This window comes from Apaloderma vittatum, unplaced genomic scaffold, assembly GCF_000703405.1.
Source record: "Apaloderma vittatum isolate BGI_N311 unplaced genomic scaffold, ASM70340v1 scaffold1695, whole genome shotgun sequence".
NCBI classification, from domain to species: domain Eukaryota; kingdom Metazoa; phylum Chordata; class Aves; order Trogoniformes; family Trogonidae; genus Apaloderma; species Apaloderma vittatum.
The window spans coordinates 1-18,884 of NW_009717451.1; the positions used below are offsets into that span (position 1 = coordinate 1).

At 41.0% G+C, this 18,884-nt stretch overlaps 1 protein-coding gene across 1 annotated transcript in view; it reads right to left on the minus strand.

The window, feature by feature from the left end:
* Positions 1-322: 322 nt before the first annotated feature.
* LOC104274285 (talin-2-like) overlaps positions 323-18,884 on the minus strand; it is a gene marked incomplete at its 3' end in the record, with an annotated part of 54,985 nt that continues 36,423 nt past the window's right edge. The window contains 13 exon segments of the mRNA XM_009869878.1: positions 323-463; positions 1,563-1,724; positions 1,912-2,055; positions 3,030-3,152; positions 4,156-4,245; positions 5,760-5,853; positions 8,742-8,881; positions 11,263-11,460; positions 12,478-12,597; positions 13,414-13,622; positions 16,070-16,172; positions 16,794-16,922; positions 17,875-18,009. Of these exon segments, the coding sequence (XP_009868180.1) occupies positions 323-463; positions 1,563-1,724; positions 1,912-2,055; positions 3,030-3,152; positions 4,156-4,245; positions 5,760-5,853; positions 8,742-8,881; positions 11,263-11,460; positions 12,478-12,597; positions 13,414-13,622; positions 16,070-16,172; positions 16,794-16,922; positions 17,875-18,009 (1,788 nt within the window).

The window sequence follows — 18,884 nt, forward strand, 5'->3', positions numbered from 1 at the left end:
TCTCCAGCCACACCTCCCCCAGCCTGTATCTGATAGGTTTCTTACGTTATCAGATGGAAGAATCCAGCTAATAAGACATACAAATCACTCATTCTGTATCACTTACTAACAAGAGACTGACAGCACATTAGCCTAATGAGTTTTATCCTAGTGGTGCAGAATTCAAGGTCGGAGGTTAAGTGAGAGGCAGCAGAAAGTCCCATGAACATGCAGGAACAAGAAGACATTTCAGGGTCAAGTCTTTCCACTCGCTTCCTCTTTCCCAACTCACAATTAGGTCAACATTTGCAACTTTCAGAGAGTGGCAGTGCAACCACCTTACCTCAGTGCTGATCTGCGCTGGTATGCTGACAAACTCTGGATTTGAAGCGAACGCCGTCAGGTTTTCCACAGCCTCTATCAAAGGTGCGGTGGCAACTCTGCACTTGTTGCGGTTCTCTTCAGAGAAATCGCCATCCAGGGCCTTAAAATTAAATGACTGAGTTCAGTTTGAATTGATTTCTTTGCAAAATTGAAGGAAGATAGTTTAATTCTACATAGTTTTAAGCTGTTGAACATTTCTGACATTTGAAGGTTCCTCCACAAACACGGCTGACGGAATGAATGATCTTTCAAGCATATGTTTCTTTCCTCAGCTGATTATTGACCCTGAGACTACTGCTTTGCTTCACAAGACTGAGTACATATTTTCTACCACTGCACTGATTACTCTCTTAAATTGTGTCTCAGCATCTCATGCTCTAAATGGTAGAAATTGCTAACGAGGCATTTTTTTCCTACAGACTGATTTAATTATCTTAACCACACCAATAATTTATTGCTCTCATTTTTGCATGAGTCAACTAATCCCTTTCATAATCTCAGAGGAAAGATTTCAATATGAAGGACGTTCTGTGTAATATGATAGAACCTTTGATTCCTAAGAGCGTAACTACTTTAAAAGACTTTCAGTAGCAGATGAGTTAATGGCTTTCAGAAGGGTTTAGAATCATGAATCCTCTACAGCTTAACAAGAGTTACTTTTGCCTGTGTGAGGAAAAACTATCCCCTGCCAAATGGCAGGCAGGTGTCTGTAAAATAAGAAATTGCTATTAGCAGGAGACTATTAAACAGCAGTGACAGAAAATGCTTCTGTTTGGTTCCCAGTACTATTTGCTGCTTTATTTTTCTCTTACAAATGTAGTAAAGCTGTCAGAAATATCTCCACAAATGTCCATATGAGCAAGTGACAGCGCTAAAACCCTTCACATTCAGTCGCTGGCAAATCGTTCTCGTGGTGCAAGCTCCTTCAGTACATCATCACACAGAGATGTCTCACACTGGGTGGGCCAGCTGCCTCTCCTAATCCTAATATCATCCAGTGCTTTCCCTCTCAACTACAGCTCAATTATAACACTGAACATGTTTTCCAGTTCAGGTCTTCAAAAATGTAATTATTAATTTCTTAAATCATCCATATCACAGAAGAGAAAAAGATTATTTCTAGCTGCTCTGATTCTGTCTCAGCAGAAAAAAAAATAAAATCACAAAGGAAGAAAGAAACAATTAAGTAGCATTTGTACCTTGATTGTTTTAACCAAGTTAGCAGTGCTGTTTGCAACTTCCTTGGCAGACTGCACAAAGTGTCTTTTGGCAACAGGATTTGCGGTCTTTGATGAAGCAATGCGGCAGGCGTTGCACAAAGCAGAAGTATGTTTGGCCACAATTGTGGCAGCTGATAATACCTGTAAAAACAGATGGCACAAAACAAGCAGATTGTCAAAGACGCGTGACAGTTACCATCCTCCAGCTCTGCAAAGTCACAGTTCAAAGCCACGCGACAGTTTCCAACCAGAACTCCTTTGCTTGATCGCAAATAAAGCGGTCACGCATCCCAACAACGATGGTGTCACTGCAATCGTCTGGATTCACCTGTGATGGGCTGCTTGCTGGATCTACCAAGTTCTGGCAAGCCATCTGGATCGCTTGATTGGCTCTGGCAAACTGAATTGGGTCAACAAGACCTTGCTGACCAGCCTGACTGTTTGGATCCGAGATGCCAACCAGGTAAGCAGCCTAGAAACGGAAAAAGGGAGAAAAACAATCCTAAGAATTAACGCTAAATTCATCTCGGTATTTTGATAAGCTTGCTGTATGTCATAGCGCGTGGTGGTCAGGGATTATCCAGATATCATACTGTGATGTACTATTACTTTGGGTTTTTTAGAATAAATCTCCACAGAAGTTCCATGTCTCTTAACAAGGAGGAATTGTCTGAACTATCAAAATCGTACTTAAAGACTTCTTGATGATTTCACATCACAGATACAACTATTTGCCACCCTGATATGCCAGTAAGGCAATGAAGCCTCAGGTACAGAGGAGATTAAGCTTGTACTGAGACATTCAATATTTGGGGAAATCAAGTGGTTTCCAGGTGTGGAGCATGACGCCCCACAGCCAAATCCTGCACTGAAGAGGCTGTTTCAGCTCTCAAAAAGTTCAAGTTGCCCAGTTATCAGACCAGTGAAACCAGAATGATGAGTCCCAGACTCTAGTTTGTTCAAGTAGCTTAAAAATTTTGGTTACTCTCAAAGTATCTGAACAGCTGAAAGAGGTTGCTTATTATTTCAAATGTCTAAAATAAGTACAAACTATTTTTAAAAACTTTTACAAATTGTACCACACTAGATTCATTTATTTTAACTGTGTCTGGTTTTTGTATACTTGTGCTTGAGCTACAAACATAAATTCCATATGCTGCAGCTTCGACATTTGCTTTATCCTCAAGAAGTTTCCTTCTTGATGTCATTTCCTTCCCTTAGTCAATACCACGTCACTGCACTCTGCTGCTTCTGCAATGCACGGCAGGGTACGCACAATTTCTGTGGATTTATACAGAGCATGCTGGGTACTACAAGGTCACCATTTGTTTGGCCACAAGGAAGTGAATCTCAGATTTAGACACCCACAACAAGAGCTTGCTAAAAAAAAAATTTAATTAAAAAAAATCAAAATGCACACTTGCTTTACAGACTTCGGTAGCTTACCTGAGCTGCTGCCTCTGTGAGGCCACAAAGAGCTTTGGATGCGACTCCAACACATTCTCCGAAGACTAAAAGATCCCCAGTTTTTGCATTTTGGGAAATGCCCGCCATTGATTCTCCAAGAACCTCAGAAATTAAAAAAAAAAACAGTTACTGTCCCAAAATGCTTCCCTACCACTCAAAGGCAAGTCTTTCCTGCTCTTGAGCCAGTTCTGGCCCACAAACCTCTTTGACTACATACAAAATTAACCCTCATGATTTTTGCTGTTATCTACTAGGAATCACAGCTAGCCTGGCATTAGCTGTATCTCCCAGATTGCAGAACATGCCAATCAATCCTGCAGATGCTGTTGACACATCCAGGATCATCTTTGCCCTCAGACTCACTAAAACTCAGGAGAAATGCAACCTCATCTAGTCTGCTGAAACTATCAGAATGTCAGAATACACATTAATTCCCGCAGTGTTTCCCACTGAATTCAGTTATTTTCTTTGAACGTTCAAAATAGGCCTGACTGCAGTAGAGCACTAGATGCAAGATGACCCGCACATCCACTAAGCTCTTTCTTTATGCTCTAGAGGAGGAAGGCTCTGAGACAATTCCAACACATCACGTAATGAGGACATCAAAAGTGAAGCTTCCAAGAAAGATGTAGAGCATGGGATGTTTCAAAATAACCTAAGAGATTTCACACAGATTTTCTGATGCACTGGAACATCTGGACTGCTCAGACATTTCTCAAAGCTGTTCTGCACAGAAGGATACAACAGTATTTTCACTGCAAAGCCTCCCATTTATGCTTTGGGACATTCTACCATAGCTGCAGTCAAAATACCTCATGGAAGTATGACCTGCTGTCTAATGCACAGCAGAGGAAGGGAGAGAGGGCAAAACTTTAACAGCGCTGCATACCTGTCAGTTCAAAATTGCTTACCACAGCAATAAGAGAGCAAAATCTGAAATTACCTGTACGAGACCTATGTCAGGCTAAGTTTTGTCATGGAATGCAGAAAACATTTTTACTATAAACACTGTTCTGTGTTTCTAACATGTTAGATAAGCACGTGGAAACTTCCAATGATCAAAACACATTTTACAGTTGGCACAGAGGTAGGAAAAGGAAATTACCTTTGAGTTTTCCATTACGCCCTCAATACAGTCAAAATATGAGAGATCACTCACAGGTTCATTGGGGTTATCCAGCATTCCCTTAACTGTCTGAAATAATGAAAGAAACTTTGATTATCGACAGAGCCTGAAATACTGAACTGAGAGCAACACAGCCCACGACCACTATCCTGCTTATGCCAGTGTAATCTTACAACTTCGTGTCCAGCAAGCAAACAAAACTACACGCTTACTGAGGGCTCCCATACAGGTGAGTGTGCTAAACATTAAATGATACCCTACATGAACTGAACTGTGGGCTTCCAACCTGTCGGAAGTACAGGCTAATGTGCTTTACCTTGTGTTTGTGATGAGTGATCTATGTTAGTGATGCTCAGCTGACACAAGGTAATCTGGCTTTCTGTCCGTTGTCAACAGCTTAACACATGTTTTCACTACTATTTCAAACTTCATAAATGGATTGATAGGAAAAATAGAGTGATAGGAAAACCAGCTACCATTTGCTAAGGACTGTCTAGAGACAAAAAGGGTCCAAAGTAAGTGCAAGTCAACCCTCTGTCTGCCTCTTACTACCGTCAATAGATTCCACCAACATAGCTCTCTCTGCCAGCTGACTACATAGACTAACTGGCTTTAAAATCTTTTTTTGAGGTGATACCGGTTCCTGGAAATAATAACATGAATGTAAGTAAGTCGTGTATTCGTCAAGAATAATCAACACATTTAGATGATAACAAAACCTTTAAGAAGCTGTGAAATCCAGCAGATTAATTCTTTTTTACATAAAAAAACCCTGCAACATGTCTTTTTTCAAGTCTGGAGGAATACTATTCTCTGCCAAGTATCAGGCAGAAAGGACTTTTAATCATTCCAATGAAAGTGAAATTGCTAAGAATAGAACGATACTGAAAACCTCTGAGGTTTGCCTTCTACCTGAAGTAAATCTAGGCATGATTTTAAACCCTCAGATTTTTCTCATAACTAAACTTCTAACATTAAGATACATTCCCTTTAATTCAAAGGATGCTATTTCCTACTATTTAAGCAGCTGTGTCTGTGACCAGTGCACAACCTTAGAATTAAGTCTTTCAACTGACCTGCTACCCACCATTTAGTCAGCCCAAAACTTCTCTCATGAAGGAGAACAGGCCTTGCAAAAATCCATATTGACACACACGTCATATCAGCTTGGCTGTGACAAGGCAGATACAAGGCATCAAAAAATCTACGCTATGAGACGGCAGGGTAAAAGATGGTAAACATCATCCTAAAGTGGGATATCGATAACAACATTCTATAAGCAGAAAAATCAAGATACTGTAGCTGCATCTAGTGAGTGTTGCTAGTAGGAAGGTCCATTTTGTCTTGACTCTTCCTTAATTCACAGTAAGTACAAATAATAAGTACTAAACTGTACCTTTTGAGGGGCAGGGACAGGGCAGCTAATTTCATTCTGGACAGAACTAGTTGTTCACAGAGGCTCTACGCTTACGCCACATGCAATTAAATCACTGCCACAGATACCAAGTGAGAAGACAAGGACAGCAGCTAATGGTACAAAGATGACAAAGACAATCAACATTTTGGGTGAAATGTAGTAATACCTCCAGTTCTCTGAGTGCATTATCACATTCCTTCTGCCCAGGAGCTTGCTGGGTGCACAGTGTGATGAGCTGGTTTATACTCTCAGTCACCGCTCTAGGGAGAATAGAAGAAAAAAGAAAGGTCTATTTTGAAGTTAAACTATTCTTATTAAAACTTTTGTTTCAGTAATTGTACACTGCACAAAGATTTAAAGCTTTCATATTCTACTACATTTTCTCTTTTCAGTATTTGGGGATTAACTGAATGTTCAACAGTTCACCTATAAACAGGTCACCTAGAGACCTCTAATGTACCAAGCTTCATGGGAGCAAAAACATTCTCGCTAGAGCATTTGATGGTGATCCATGCCTGAAAAATCTATCCCTTCAGTGCAAACAATTGTGAAGTTAGTCCAGAAGAAACAGGAGTTCCATCTCGCCTGCAGCAACAAGCACGTTGGGTGTCTGTGTAAGGTTTTGGCTGCAGGGGTGGCCCTGGGAGAAGAAGCCAGGGGTTGCTCTGTGCCGGGCACAGCTGGGTCCAGCAGCCCCACGGCAGGACACGGCCGAGACCAGCAGCCAAACTAGGAAAAGACTGGTGAGGAAGAGCAAAACACCACACGGCCGTAGGGCCAAGGCCAACCCACCACACTAGCACAGCTGCTAAAAGGTATCAGCACTTCTCCAGGTCTGACAGCAACTGAACCATTTCTCAGCTAGCACCACAAAAGTCTTAAAGACACAGAAACAAGTGGCCACTACACAAAAAAGGTGCTTCAATGTAATACTATATACCCTTCGCTAACAAACTCTTGTGTCTCATCTGACACATGCACACCCAATCCTGCTACACATTGCTGTGATCTGTTACCAAGTTGTTTTTTTTCTCTTTAATCATTGATATTCTGAGACAACATTCATTACCTCACTTAGGTTTAAATCCATAACAAACAGGGTATTTTTGCATTACCTTTCTAAGAGAGTTCACAGTTCTGGTGCTCTTGAACACATACAATATAGGCACTATTTGCATTTTTTGCTGAACACTCTGATAGTAAGCGAAATTCATTATAACTACATTCTTTTCAGAATAATGGCTAACCACAGGAAAGCAGCTTCTGGAAGAAGAGGCTCTGCAGGAGGAAGTAGAAGTCTGCTACTCCTTGTTATTAATCAAAGATCATTTTTTACCACTTGATACCACAATTGGTAATATCAACAACATGATTACCTAGATGTACAGTACCGTGCTTTTACAGCTAGAGGTAACATGATGTGCTTATATATACACATCAGGTTTTATGTTTAATTCTAGGGCAAAAAGAATGGATACTGATAGACACGTTTAACTGAAAATCCTACCCTTTTTCAGTAGCTTTGGTGAGCCTTTTAGGATACATATGTCACCTTGTGTCTGGTTTGGCACGCTGTATTATACACACATAGTCCTGCTACGTATTTACATAGCCTGTTATCAAGTTTGGGTTTTTTTCTTTAACTAAACATTGATAATCTCTGAGTCGATGTGTATGTGTACATACAAATATTTTTACAATTGCTGTCTATCTCTGAAAAACAACATGCACGGATCCACCAACGTAACACCAATGTAAACGGTAAATTCTCAACCTCCTGAATACCAGTGATTTCTATGCATCGGAAAAATGTCATTGCATGCAGACATATGAATAGATTCACTCCTAGAGAATTTATTTTTTTCAGATTTTAATCTAAGAGAGACAATGCATGGTGACTCAGAGAATATCAACAACTAAAGAAAAACATACAGAAACTAACAACTAACTAGGCTTCACTGGGGACACTAACTTCCCCTGTGCTCCAAACAGGAATGCTCCAAGCCTAAAGCAGAAGTTTGTAGCACTCTGACTGTGGCAATAACAAAAGCTCATGCAACAAAATCACTTTTAAGCAGTGAGCCTTTGATTACCTACAATTTTCCTAGAAGATACTTCTTTCTGGGGAGACAAGATGGTTGCCACAACACTTATTTTTTTCTAACAAACATGAGAAAGTAAAGTAGCATAACTTCTTGAAGAAGGCCTTTATTAAAGGAGGAGATTTATTTTTAAAAAATAAAGTTACGGCAGTTAGAACAGGATTATTTCAAGGTCCAGAACAAGCATCAACTACATTATCCTCAGGGAAGTAACAGTCTTCATCTCTAGACCAATCTTTGTGGCTGTAAGCATTCTGGAAGACAATATTGCAAGTCACATCCACACAATTTCAGACTTTCATCTGATTTAATGTTGGTGTTTCTAAGTGTGATGTCTGTCTGTCCTTCAGCAGTCCTCTTCCAGTTTGGGAACCTGACCATTCCGTTTACCAACTTAAATGACGGAACAAAAAGTCATTTCAGGGAAAAAAATGCATTGTGAAAAGGATTTGACAAAGTGAAGGAGTGGTGATCACCCAGTCAAACACTGAAATGCAGTGTTATTTTTCACATAAACACTGCGCACCTTGACTGTGAAACAGGGTCCACAAGGTGAAATTCAGGGTATGGCTGACAGAATCCTGAAGGTAAGGGTATCTTCCACCAGACAAACATGTCACCTAATCCTTTCAAGCATTCTTGTTCATACACACTGCTAGTGCTGGGTAACTACAACATGATTTTTAAGCACATTCTATTCAAGAACATTATTGCATTTCTTTTCTTTGTTAGGGATTGAGAGGCTATTGCCTTGTCAGACCACAGAAGGTTAAGAAACCCAGTAGGTAACACAAACTAATCCCTTTCAAAAACCAGGCCAACTCTTCCAACTGCTGGTTCTTAATTGCACCAAGGGTGGCGAGGTACGCCAGCTAAGGAATTACTCCAAAATAAGCAATTTTGCCCTGGCCTATTTCCATTAACATAGAACTGCAGGTTCCCACCACTCAGTTAACTGTGAACAGCAGAATACATAAACACCTTATAAATATCACCAAGAAAAGCAAATATCTTAGGAAAACCTAAAGCAAGCAACTCATCCTTACCTTGCTGCTGCTGCTAAGAGGTTCTTAGCATTAGGAGCTCCTGGATCAACAGACAGAGATTTGGCAGCTAGTAACAGCTTGCTGGAAGCCATAGAGATGCTCTTGAGGTTACCTATTACTTGAATCTGGTCCTCTTTAGTCTGAAAAGCCACAGCAGCATAACATTAAGTACAGAGCTCACAACAGAGTGTGCTAAAACCACGTTTGGATACTCAGTTTGTTTATCCACCTGAAACCACTGAAGTGCAGGGGATGAGTCCAGAGAAGGGACATGGACCAAAGGCTCCGTTCATCCAGACAGCCAGGTGCCTCCAGCTTCACTCACATAGCGGAAAATGAAAGCCGTATAACAAAGAGCTTGGTTTCTCACAATGGCAGCATTCACAAATGAGCAACGGATAAACTTTACTACTTGTTGAACAATGCTTTTTGTTGTCAAGACTCTCATGTGTCTCTGCCTGGCACAACTGATCCACATTATTCCGTGTACCCTCTCTGTATTCTAGCATCCTCTGTGTAACCCACAGGCTCTCCAGCATCTAACTGGGGTTACTCACACGCAAAGATCCCTCCAGAAAGTTCTCTATCCCAAGAAAATAAATTTCTATAAGCCTACTTTGGTAACCATTCTGACTTAGATGTTCCAGTACTTTAAGTCATCGCTTGAAAAGGAAAAACTGCATATCTGTACAGTTAAAGGGCAGTACTGCATTAACACACAACGAGCTGTGACTAGATTCTTCTGTCGATGATCAGTAGAACGGGATTTGTTCTTTCCAATGGTCTGTTCAGGGTTTTACGTAAAAAGGTTACACATTACTCAGCTGATGTGAATAGCCTTTACCTCTACACCTACATTCTGCTTTCTCCTTATCCCAGCATTTTTCTGGGCATCCAAAATACCTGGTCATGCTTCTGTTCAGGCCAAGACATCAGACACAGACAGAAGGCATCCTCTGTCAAAAGACCAGCCATTAGTAACAAAAATGGTTGCCGTCCCGTGTCAGCAGGATAAGCAAATCCGCAAGGGCCACAGGGTCATCAGCATCCGGAATTCTCTTTCCAAGGAATTATCTGCAGTATCATTTCTCCCTTTGTCTTCATTGAATTGCCTCAAACAGTCTGAAAGTCAATCAAACCCACAGCTAAAACCACAGTCAGCTTCCTAACTCCTACTCCAGCTCAGAGAATCGCCTGGTATTTGGTGGCTAACTCATTTCATGGATCTGGAACCTGAAGGATTAAGGCTTTGATGAAGAATAATCAGCAGTCATTGTCCCATCTCTCTACTCAGCTCTATCTACAAAGAATCTGCTCTACAGAGACACTTCATGAATGACTTCAAAGGACTTAAACACTCAAGACTTTCTGTCTAGTTTTCTTTTGGTAACTATTTCTTAGGTTTGCAAGTTCCTCCTACTAACTGGGGCAAAATAGTCTGCAGAGTACTTTCCCTGCAAGTCCTCCTAGCTCTCCTGGTACATGGTTCTTCTTTATATGCTGCTGTTTGTCATGCTAAATCACCTCCAAACGACCAGTTAGTGTAATCCGGTACAGCTAAAACCCAGCAAAACAAAACGAAGGCGGTATCTCCAAATTGAGGTGAGTACCTAGACTACAGGTAACAAGCTAGCTAATGACAGCATTCCTGATTGTTACTTAGTTCATCAGAATCAAAGCAGGACAGATTTTCACAGAATTACAGAACTGTTCGGGTTAGAAGGGACCAAATAAAGATCACCTCGTTCCAATCCCGCTGCCATGGCCGGACACACCTTCCACTAGATCAGGTGGCTCAATTTCTTCCTAATATCTAGATCTATCCTCTTTCAGTTGGAAACCATTAATTCTTGTCCTACCAGTACAGCCCCTGATGAAGAGTCCCTCCGTTTCTTTCCTGTAACTGCAAGGTCTGTAAGGTCTCCCCAGACCTTTTAAATCGCTAAACAGAAGTCCAGATATTTGCTGTCAGATCCATGGCATTTTAGCCAGCCCTCTTCAAATACTTGTTCCACTCTGCAGCAGGTCCACAGCAGCACATGCCATAAGACTAGCAAGTCTGGAATCCAAATGCATCTTTTTCTCCCTCTACTTGAAGCATTTGAAAATTAGCAAAGAAAAGTGCTAAATTTCAGCTAGTGTTCACAAATTATGCTCCATGGAGGTTCTACCAAAATAGAAGCAACCCTTTCCATAAGCTTTGAGAGACTCAGCTCACCTTTGTATGTTCAGATGTACAGCTCGAATTAGTTAGCAGTCCAAACTAGACAGTAACACACAGTAATATTTCTGAATGGGCACAGGAATAAATACCAGCACCCCGCATAAGACACAAATGCTGAGTCAACTTCGGTCCAGATAACCAGTTATGGATGACTGCTTCATAGCAAACATCACCTGTCGTATTTGGGTAGGCTCACGCTAGCACATTGTCCTGTGCTACTGGAAAATCAAGATACTGCACCAGAAGGTACTATGCCAAGACAATCCTTAGTTCCAACTAGCAAGATAAAAAACTTACTTGTGCTTGGCCAGCCATTTCAATACCAGCATCAAGAAATTCATCGAAATCATCACTGAATTTTCCAGAGGCTGCAGCCAGTTCCCCACTTTGGCCCCGTGTAGCATGGACAACTTCTCCTGCTGACTGGTTCAGGTCTGCCGCTGCCTGGTTCAGTTCACTTTGAGCTTCTTGAAACGACTTGGAACTTGGAGGTAGCTGCAAGAGACCAAGTGCTGTGTTTTATTGTCTGTCACGTCACACTGGCCCTTCATGACCGGGAAGTTCAGCACGCTTCAAGAACCCTAAATGCAGTACAGCAGTGAGCTTCACATGCAAGCTAGAAGGGAGTTCTGGAACTGGACTGCTAGTGATTCAGCTCCGAACGCTGAGTAGTCCAGCTATGAGACACTATCAGCCAGAAATCTATATAACAACCTTAGTCCCACTGTTTCTTTTGAGAGACACACAAGTGCATAAGCCTGTCAAGAGACAGAGAAGAGAGCTGTTTTACAGTTCAACCGCAAAATTCAAAGTGATGAACTCATTGGCAAAGTTGGAAAGTGTTTGTCTCCAAGTCACCGTGTGCTTCCACAGACAAGCCTTCTAGAACAGCACAGAAGTCTTAGCAGCTCTTCACAATGACTTCAAATTCCTGACTTGGTTTTACCAAAAGGCATTGCACAAACATATCAAAATACAATTCCTCCGTCACTCATAGGCTGCCACGATCACTGGCAGGTGCAGAAAAAAGTTGGTCAGCTCACATAACCTTCTGGCACATTACCTGTGCATAAAGGTTGGTGGGTTTTTTTGACATGGATGCATTTAAACAGAAATATAACAACTCCTCTTGCACAAAGCAACCAGAGGCACCATTTTTTTCTAGCTGACCACAATGCTCCTTCAAGTTGAGCACTTCCAGGTGGGAGATAGACTATAATTTTCTCACTTTCATATTCTTCAAAGCGTTAAGTCACAGTTGGCATTTTCAAAAAACCAAACTAAAGGTGATCTACCAACAACAACTTTAATACTGCCTTTACAAGCCAGACACGTTTTGCCTTTCCCCTAAACCAGAAGAACAGCATTTCAGCCAAAGTAGCAGGTACTTAAAGCTGCATCAACTTAAATAAAACTGATATGAAGTACACTTAGGGCACACTTGGACACATGGGGAACCCAGATCTGCTTTCAGTTCTCTGACATTTATTTCTATGTTAAAAGGCATCTCACCGAATCAACAAGGAGCTTCTTGCTAGATTCCCCAATACTCTTCAAGGCCACATCCACATCCTTTTGTCCAGGCAAACAATTTACACAGTTATTCAAGGAGTGAGACACTGCTTTTGCCACCTAGAACACATGAACAAGCACATCCACACGGAGCGAGGGTGAAGTGGTCATTTATTTAATAGGAAGCACGTTCTATAGTGAGCAATTCCTACATTCCAATTCTAACAAGACCATTTTTGAGATTTGCGACTTCCTCGTTTTGCTCACCCACAGTCTAGCAGCAGTCTTGATTTCTGCTCACCCATTTGATAGGAAGGTGTTGGCAGGGCAGCCCCACAGCTGCTCCTGGCACCTGGGACAAATGCAGCAGCACTACAGGTAAGGTAATGCCCCTGGAATTAACTATACACTAATCACAAGAACCCCTTGCACACTGCTTTTATCAAAGTCCTGATTAAAACCAACACCTCCTCATGAGAAATTGTTTAAAATAGGCCAATTATAGAACTTTTCAAACCATTAAAAAAGAATGTGTTACTCCTCAAAGTCTTCAAAAGCAGTGGTGCCAAACATGTGCAAAACTTGCATTCCCTTTTTGAATGTAACATGAATACAGCTCCTTCATTTGACAACGATTGATTTAACAGTTTCAGTTTTTGCAGTCAAGCAGCCTGCTCAAATACGTGTGGGAAAAGCACTTAACTGCACCTTTGAACACGTGTATTCTTCTATAAGATGACTAAAATATCATACTTCACACCATCTGCATTGCTTAACATAAGCATGATGTTACTGTGTGACAGCTGCTGGAAGGAATAGAAAGCTGACATTTCTTGCAGCCTTATTTCCTGTTGTTCTCTCATTATCTAACACTGCATTCTACATAATCCCACTGGGTGTCTGATAATTCATGCGGCTGCTCAAGCCAGAACTCACCTGGGCTAATCTCTGCTGACTGTCTGCATCCCCTGGTGCAGCCAGGGCCTGCTTTGCCTCCTGAATAAGCATAGCAGAGCCTTCCATGACATCCCTCGCCGAATCCAACATCGCATGTGCTGCCACAGGGTCTGTAGTAGATGCTGCAACCCCCCGAGCTGCCTGAGCCAAAGTCTTCAAAGCCTGAGCAGTTTCTCTGGCAGCAACTCCTAAGTTCAGATTTCATCAAGGATTCTATTAGTACCCTTAAAGACAATCTTTGTATTTCACAATAGATGCATTTGCATGTAACGATCCCATTGCAAAATCACATTGCAAGCAGAGTTTAAAAGAAAATCTTGAAACAAGAACACATTCGCAATACGCAGCATTATTTGCCTAGAAAAATGCTTGCAGTGAAGCCACAAAGTAAATATTATACCCCAAAGGCCACATTCCAGGCACAACTCTACATCAGTGACTAACTCTTAGTGAAGCACTGAAAAAGAAGAAAGTTTAAAACCTGGAAACGAAGAAAAACTTGTACTGCAGTAATGGGGGAAAGTGATTATCTGCAGGAATGGTGTACATGAGTTCAGAGTCACAGCATCAATCCTGCTTCTGAAAATGCAGCTTTGGATTTTTTAGGGAATAAACACACCAATAGCTTAAGTTCAAGCAACCAAAAAAAAAGAAAGCCATCTTTGGGATGATATAACTCAAAATAATCCAACATTGCCCTGAACACCAGCTCACAAAAATAATTAAAAGTCACAGAGAGGATGTCAAGAAACTAGTTTGTGATCTGTCTGATCAACATTATAGGACATTCAGCAGCACTAGCACTAAGGCACACAGAATAATAGTCCCAAGTTTTGTGGTTTTGAAATTTAACACAGGCCTTACTGAAAACCTCTTCTATGAGACCTTAATCAGCACAGTCTAGTCAACAGCATATGCAGGTGGCATATTTTGGGTGAAAACATTAAAATCATGCTAGTCCTACCATAATAAAGCTATAGAAAAGGTTCACACTTGCAGTAAAAGACCTCTTGGCCATCCATATTTAGGCCTCACAAATAATTAGAATGTTCCAATATCCCTACTGTAAGTGTTTAGAAAGCTGGGACATCACAACCAAGTGCAACGCACAAAGTAGCCATGTTAGCATTGTAAAACCAGTGCCATTTTTCAATCAACTGGTCATTTTTAAATGCTTAAACTTTCAAGATAATGAAAAGCAATACCATATGTAAAAAATAAATAAATAACAAATAAATAAAGCCAAGCTAGGCAGAGAAATAGTACTGCCCAGACTGCAGTTAGAACCTCTCTACTGGACACACCACAAAGAGCTTTCTACATTCTTAATTTAAAGAAAATTTCAGCATAAATAGCCACACCTTTTGTTACCTTTATCTAGAGCATCAGTAACCATCTTCTAAGCTTGACCCAATTTATCAGAGCACCACAAAACGAAAAGGTTTGATTGTTTTACCTTCAGTTTTGTGCTGCATTCAGCATCTACAATGACTTTTGTTACAAAGTGAAAAGAAACTTACTGTGACAGCTGCAGACCAGAGGGAATTATTAAATAGTGAATATATGCTGTAAAGAATTTTTACCATAGGGAAGCTACAGAATGTTGCAATACCTGCAAACATGGCACTTGCTTGAGCACACATCAGTTTTTTGCAAAACAAGACGGTAGGAGAGAGAAAATAGCTTCTATGAGCTTTGAAAAGCAACTCACTGCTTTGTAGGACGCCCCAACCAAACAGCCGCTAGATTTAACTACTCCATATCAGCTGCAAATCATCTGCATTCCTCTGCCAGATACCCAGGGCTAACTCCTGCATAACTGCGTGATAGAGGTGCGAGCCATCTTAATTCAATTACTTCTGCTCCAAATGAAAGCTACTGTCAGTTATATAGTTCTGATGCCATTAACACCCATGAAGTGGTAATTGCAGTAATGCCTTCTATCAGTATTAAAAACATAAAATCCTACAGTAGCATTTGTATCAACAGCTTTCATTTCTTACAGAAATATGGAGAGAGAACATTTTACCATCTACATTTTCTGTGCTAAAAGGAGCATTTTCCTTATGATGGTGGTTTTGGTTTCTAAAATACAGGTGCAAAAACAAATTGACGGATTAATGTGCTCACATTCCCTGCTGACTTTAACTCAAACGATGCAAATGTGGTCAATGAGTCAGAGACACCAGCTGCACTATACATGTAAACTGGTAACATCCAACAGGCAATGCAGGTTTAAAACATCACCAGGCTATCCCAAGAATGTTTGCATCCTGTTCTTAGGGTATTTTTTTGAAGCACCTTTTAACCTTCTGAAACGACACAGCAATATTTCCAGTGGCACTGACCTTTACACTTCATTACATCTCAGTTCTGCCCTTCACAGATTTTCAGTGGCATATATGTACAAAACCAACAGATCCATTCAGATTACATACAGACACCCAGCAGGTTGCAACACTACTCTTTCATAAAGCACATTATTCACACCAGGAATTCCCAGTAACTTGTCACTATCAGCATAAAATCAAGAAAAGTAAATCCTCAATTTAATTACTCTGTGAGAAGAAAACCTTCTATCAAGTATTTTACGGAAAGCAAAGGTTTCGTAGAGACATTATGAACAAAACACTACCTGTGTAGTGCTCATTGCCTTGAGCAGCACAAGTTAGCAGCTGGGCCATCGATGAACCGACTGCTTTGGATGTACTTCCAAGGTCCTGAGTGCATTTCTCAAGCTGTGAAAAATTGCAAAGGAGAAAATTCTTTGTTTAAGATCAACTAAAACACATTTGTTTTTTCAACAGTACTATGAAAACTCCTCATTCCACAAAACCCAAGTTTTTACCTCCGCTATCAAATACACACACAGTTTTCCTGAAACCTTGCTAGCATGCGTTCCCTGTCCAGGGTGAAATATATTAACATATTAGATAACATGGACAAAAATGTATAAGTAGCAATGGAAAACAGTACCTTCATCTAAGGAGAACGGGTTTTCTTACCAAATACATTTCACTTTCTGAGCCTACCAGGACGGACAGTCTTAGAACAACTGAGTTCTCATCTTTGTCACTAATGAAAACAAATTGTTTGCCAAGAAAAGACTGAAACGTTTCTGTTACTAAATGGTAATTTGCACAACAGAAAAGGAGGCCCTGCAGTCCCACGAGCGATGCTGCTACCAGAACATGCTTTTGGTCTAGCAGGAATATATAACCCTTGGAAGAGAGTTAGTGTAAAATCCTAACAGCATCATCATGATCCAAAGATTCACAACTTGTTTTGCCTCTGACGCTTAAAATTTTAACAGCTAACTTTGTTTTTTTTTTAAATGAAGAACATCCTTCCCCAATTACCGTTTCTCCTGGGAGAGGTTTTAGCTGTCCATCCACAGCTGCCATCTTCGCATCTTGCAGTTCATTTTTGAGTGTCTGGACTGTATTCAAAGCAGAATCAATTTCCATCGGGCCACATGCTTCATGAGCCTATTCAGAAATCAGATCAATATCACTGTTAGCAGCTGTCAGCCACTATCAGAAATACTAAATGCTTCAGACATAATCCCCCCCACCAAATTACTGCTCTCATGAGTTTAGAGGCCACTAGGGGCACTTTAATGTGATATACATCACAGATTCCAAACTCCTGCACAATGTTCTTAGCTTGTGAATAGAATAACACACTGTTAGGAGCCACCAGGCAGTGAGCTGCACTTAGCTTGTGTACGCACACCTTCACACTAGGCAGTCCACGTACTGAGAAAATAACTGCTGCACTCTAGAGTGCAAAGAGTCTAACCATGCATCATCTCTGAAGTCTCACTGAACCCACAATACTCAGTACTTGAGCTGGAAATTTTAATACTAGCTCACATGTGGCCACCTATATGCTACAATCCCAGTTTTGGGCCTCAGTGTACTCAAAAAACCTAGCAGACTTCCCATTGATACTTGTTTTTTTCTTAAACCCATACACAGTTTAGAAATCTGTGTGTGAAACATATCTAGCCTCCGCCTCACTGCATTTTAGAGGCGATAGCACCAGTTCAGAAATCACAACACTGACGACAGCACTGCTGTAGCTGGGTTTCCCCAGCTTGGCAGGTGCAGGAGATAGACTTCACTTTTCCTGCTCTCCCTCAGATGAAACAGCAGCTCAGAGATTTCATGCACTCCTCTGGGTATACCCTCCTTGTATCTTTCTGGTACAGAAAGGGTAGCACAAGCTTTGGTTTTCTCACCATTTCTCCCTTTCTATTATAACCCAGAAACCACCTGGACATCTGAGCAAATTGCAGAGAAAGCAGCACCGTGAAGTGACCACTGTCTGGGGATAAGCTGTTCACTTGGGGCAGACACAGTTGAACAAGCAGGGGTGAGCCTGGGACCACCATTCAAGCCACCTTGCTTTAGCTGATTAAGACTAGCCTTTACTTACCTTTTGGGAGGCTGTTCGTAGCTCAGCTAAGCTGGTAGCAAGATTCTTTGCACACTGACTTAGCTGCATTGCTGCTGCTTGATCAGTCACCGTGGGGACCGCAGCTTTTGCAGACGCCACCATTTTACTTCCAGGCTGTTTGAAGAAGAGCAGTGGACACAATGGGTTTTACTAGCTCGTTTTCTTTAAAGAAGGCCTAGGATTCAATAAACAAACCGCTTCCTCCATTCACACACTCAGGAGGTTTCTAGACTTTCTGTAATGACTATTTCACGCACTTCCTTGCTTCTCAGCCAAGCACCTTCTAGACCCCAGCATTTTATTCATATGCTGAACCCCATCGTAATTCCTCACTGCAGTGTCCTCTGCAGCAGGACTCATTTGTGCTTTACTAGTACAATGACTATGTCATGGGTTGTGTCTGCCTGAGGCCTTTCAGTACTGATGTAGACTAAAAAAATACTGAAACATGTAGATTTGCTGTTCAGCATCCATGTGGTACGAGCAGGTCCAGGTGGCACAGATGGCAAATTCGTCTCAATGTTTCTCAATACTAAACTCTGCCAAAATTCTATAAATTGAAACTCTTCACAGAGTTTGCTGCTAATACAGTTAAAATGCCTTAGTGATTGTCACCATCGCCATGGTGCCTACACAGCCAGAGAGGAGATGGATCATTTTAATGACTGGTTTCTTGTTTATTTCTTGTAAAATCACCAGTAAACCCAATAGTTTTGTTATTGATGCTTGGTATTTCTTCTATTTTTAAGATTCCTGGAAGAAGCATCAAGTCAAATTTTGTGTTTTGCTCAAAACTTCAGTCAAGATCCATTACGTACGCAGGCTAGTATTTAAAAGTCATGGTAATAAACACTTCATTTGTGAGGAATTTTTGAGCTTGTTGCTGCAACACTAACTTGACCTTCAAGAAATGCTAACACAGCATCTGACATACTCAGACTTCTGCAAAGAAAGATGCTGAATTCCATCTTGTTCTTTAAACTCTTTCC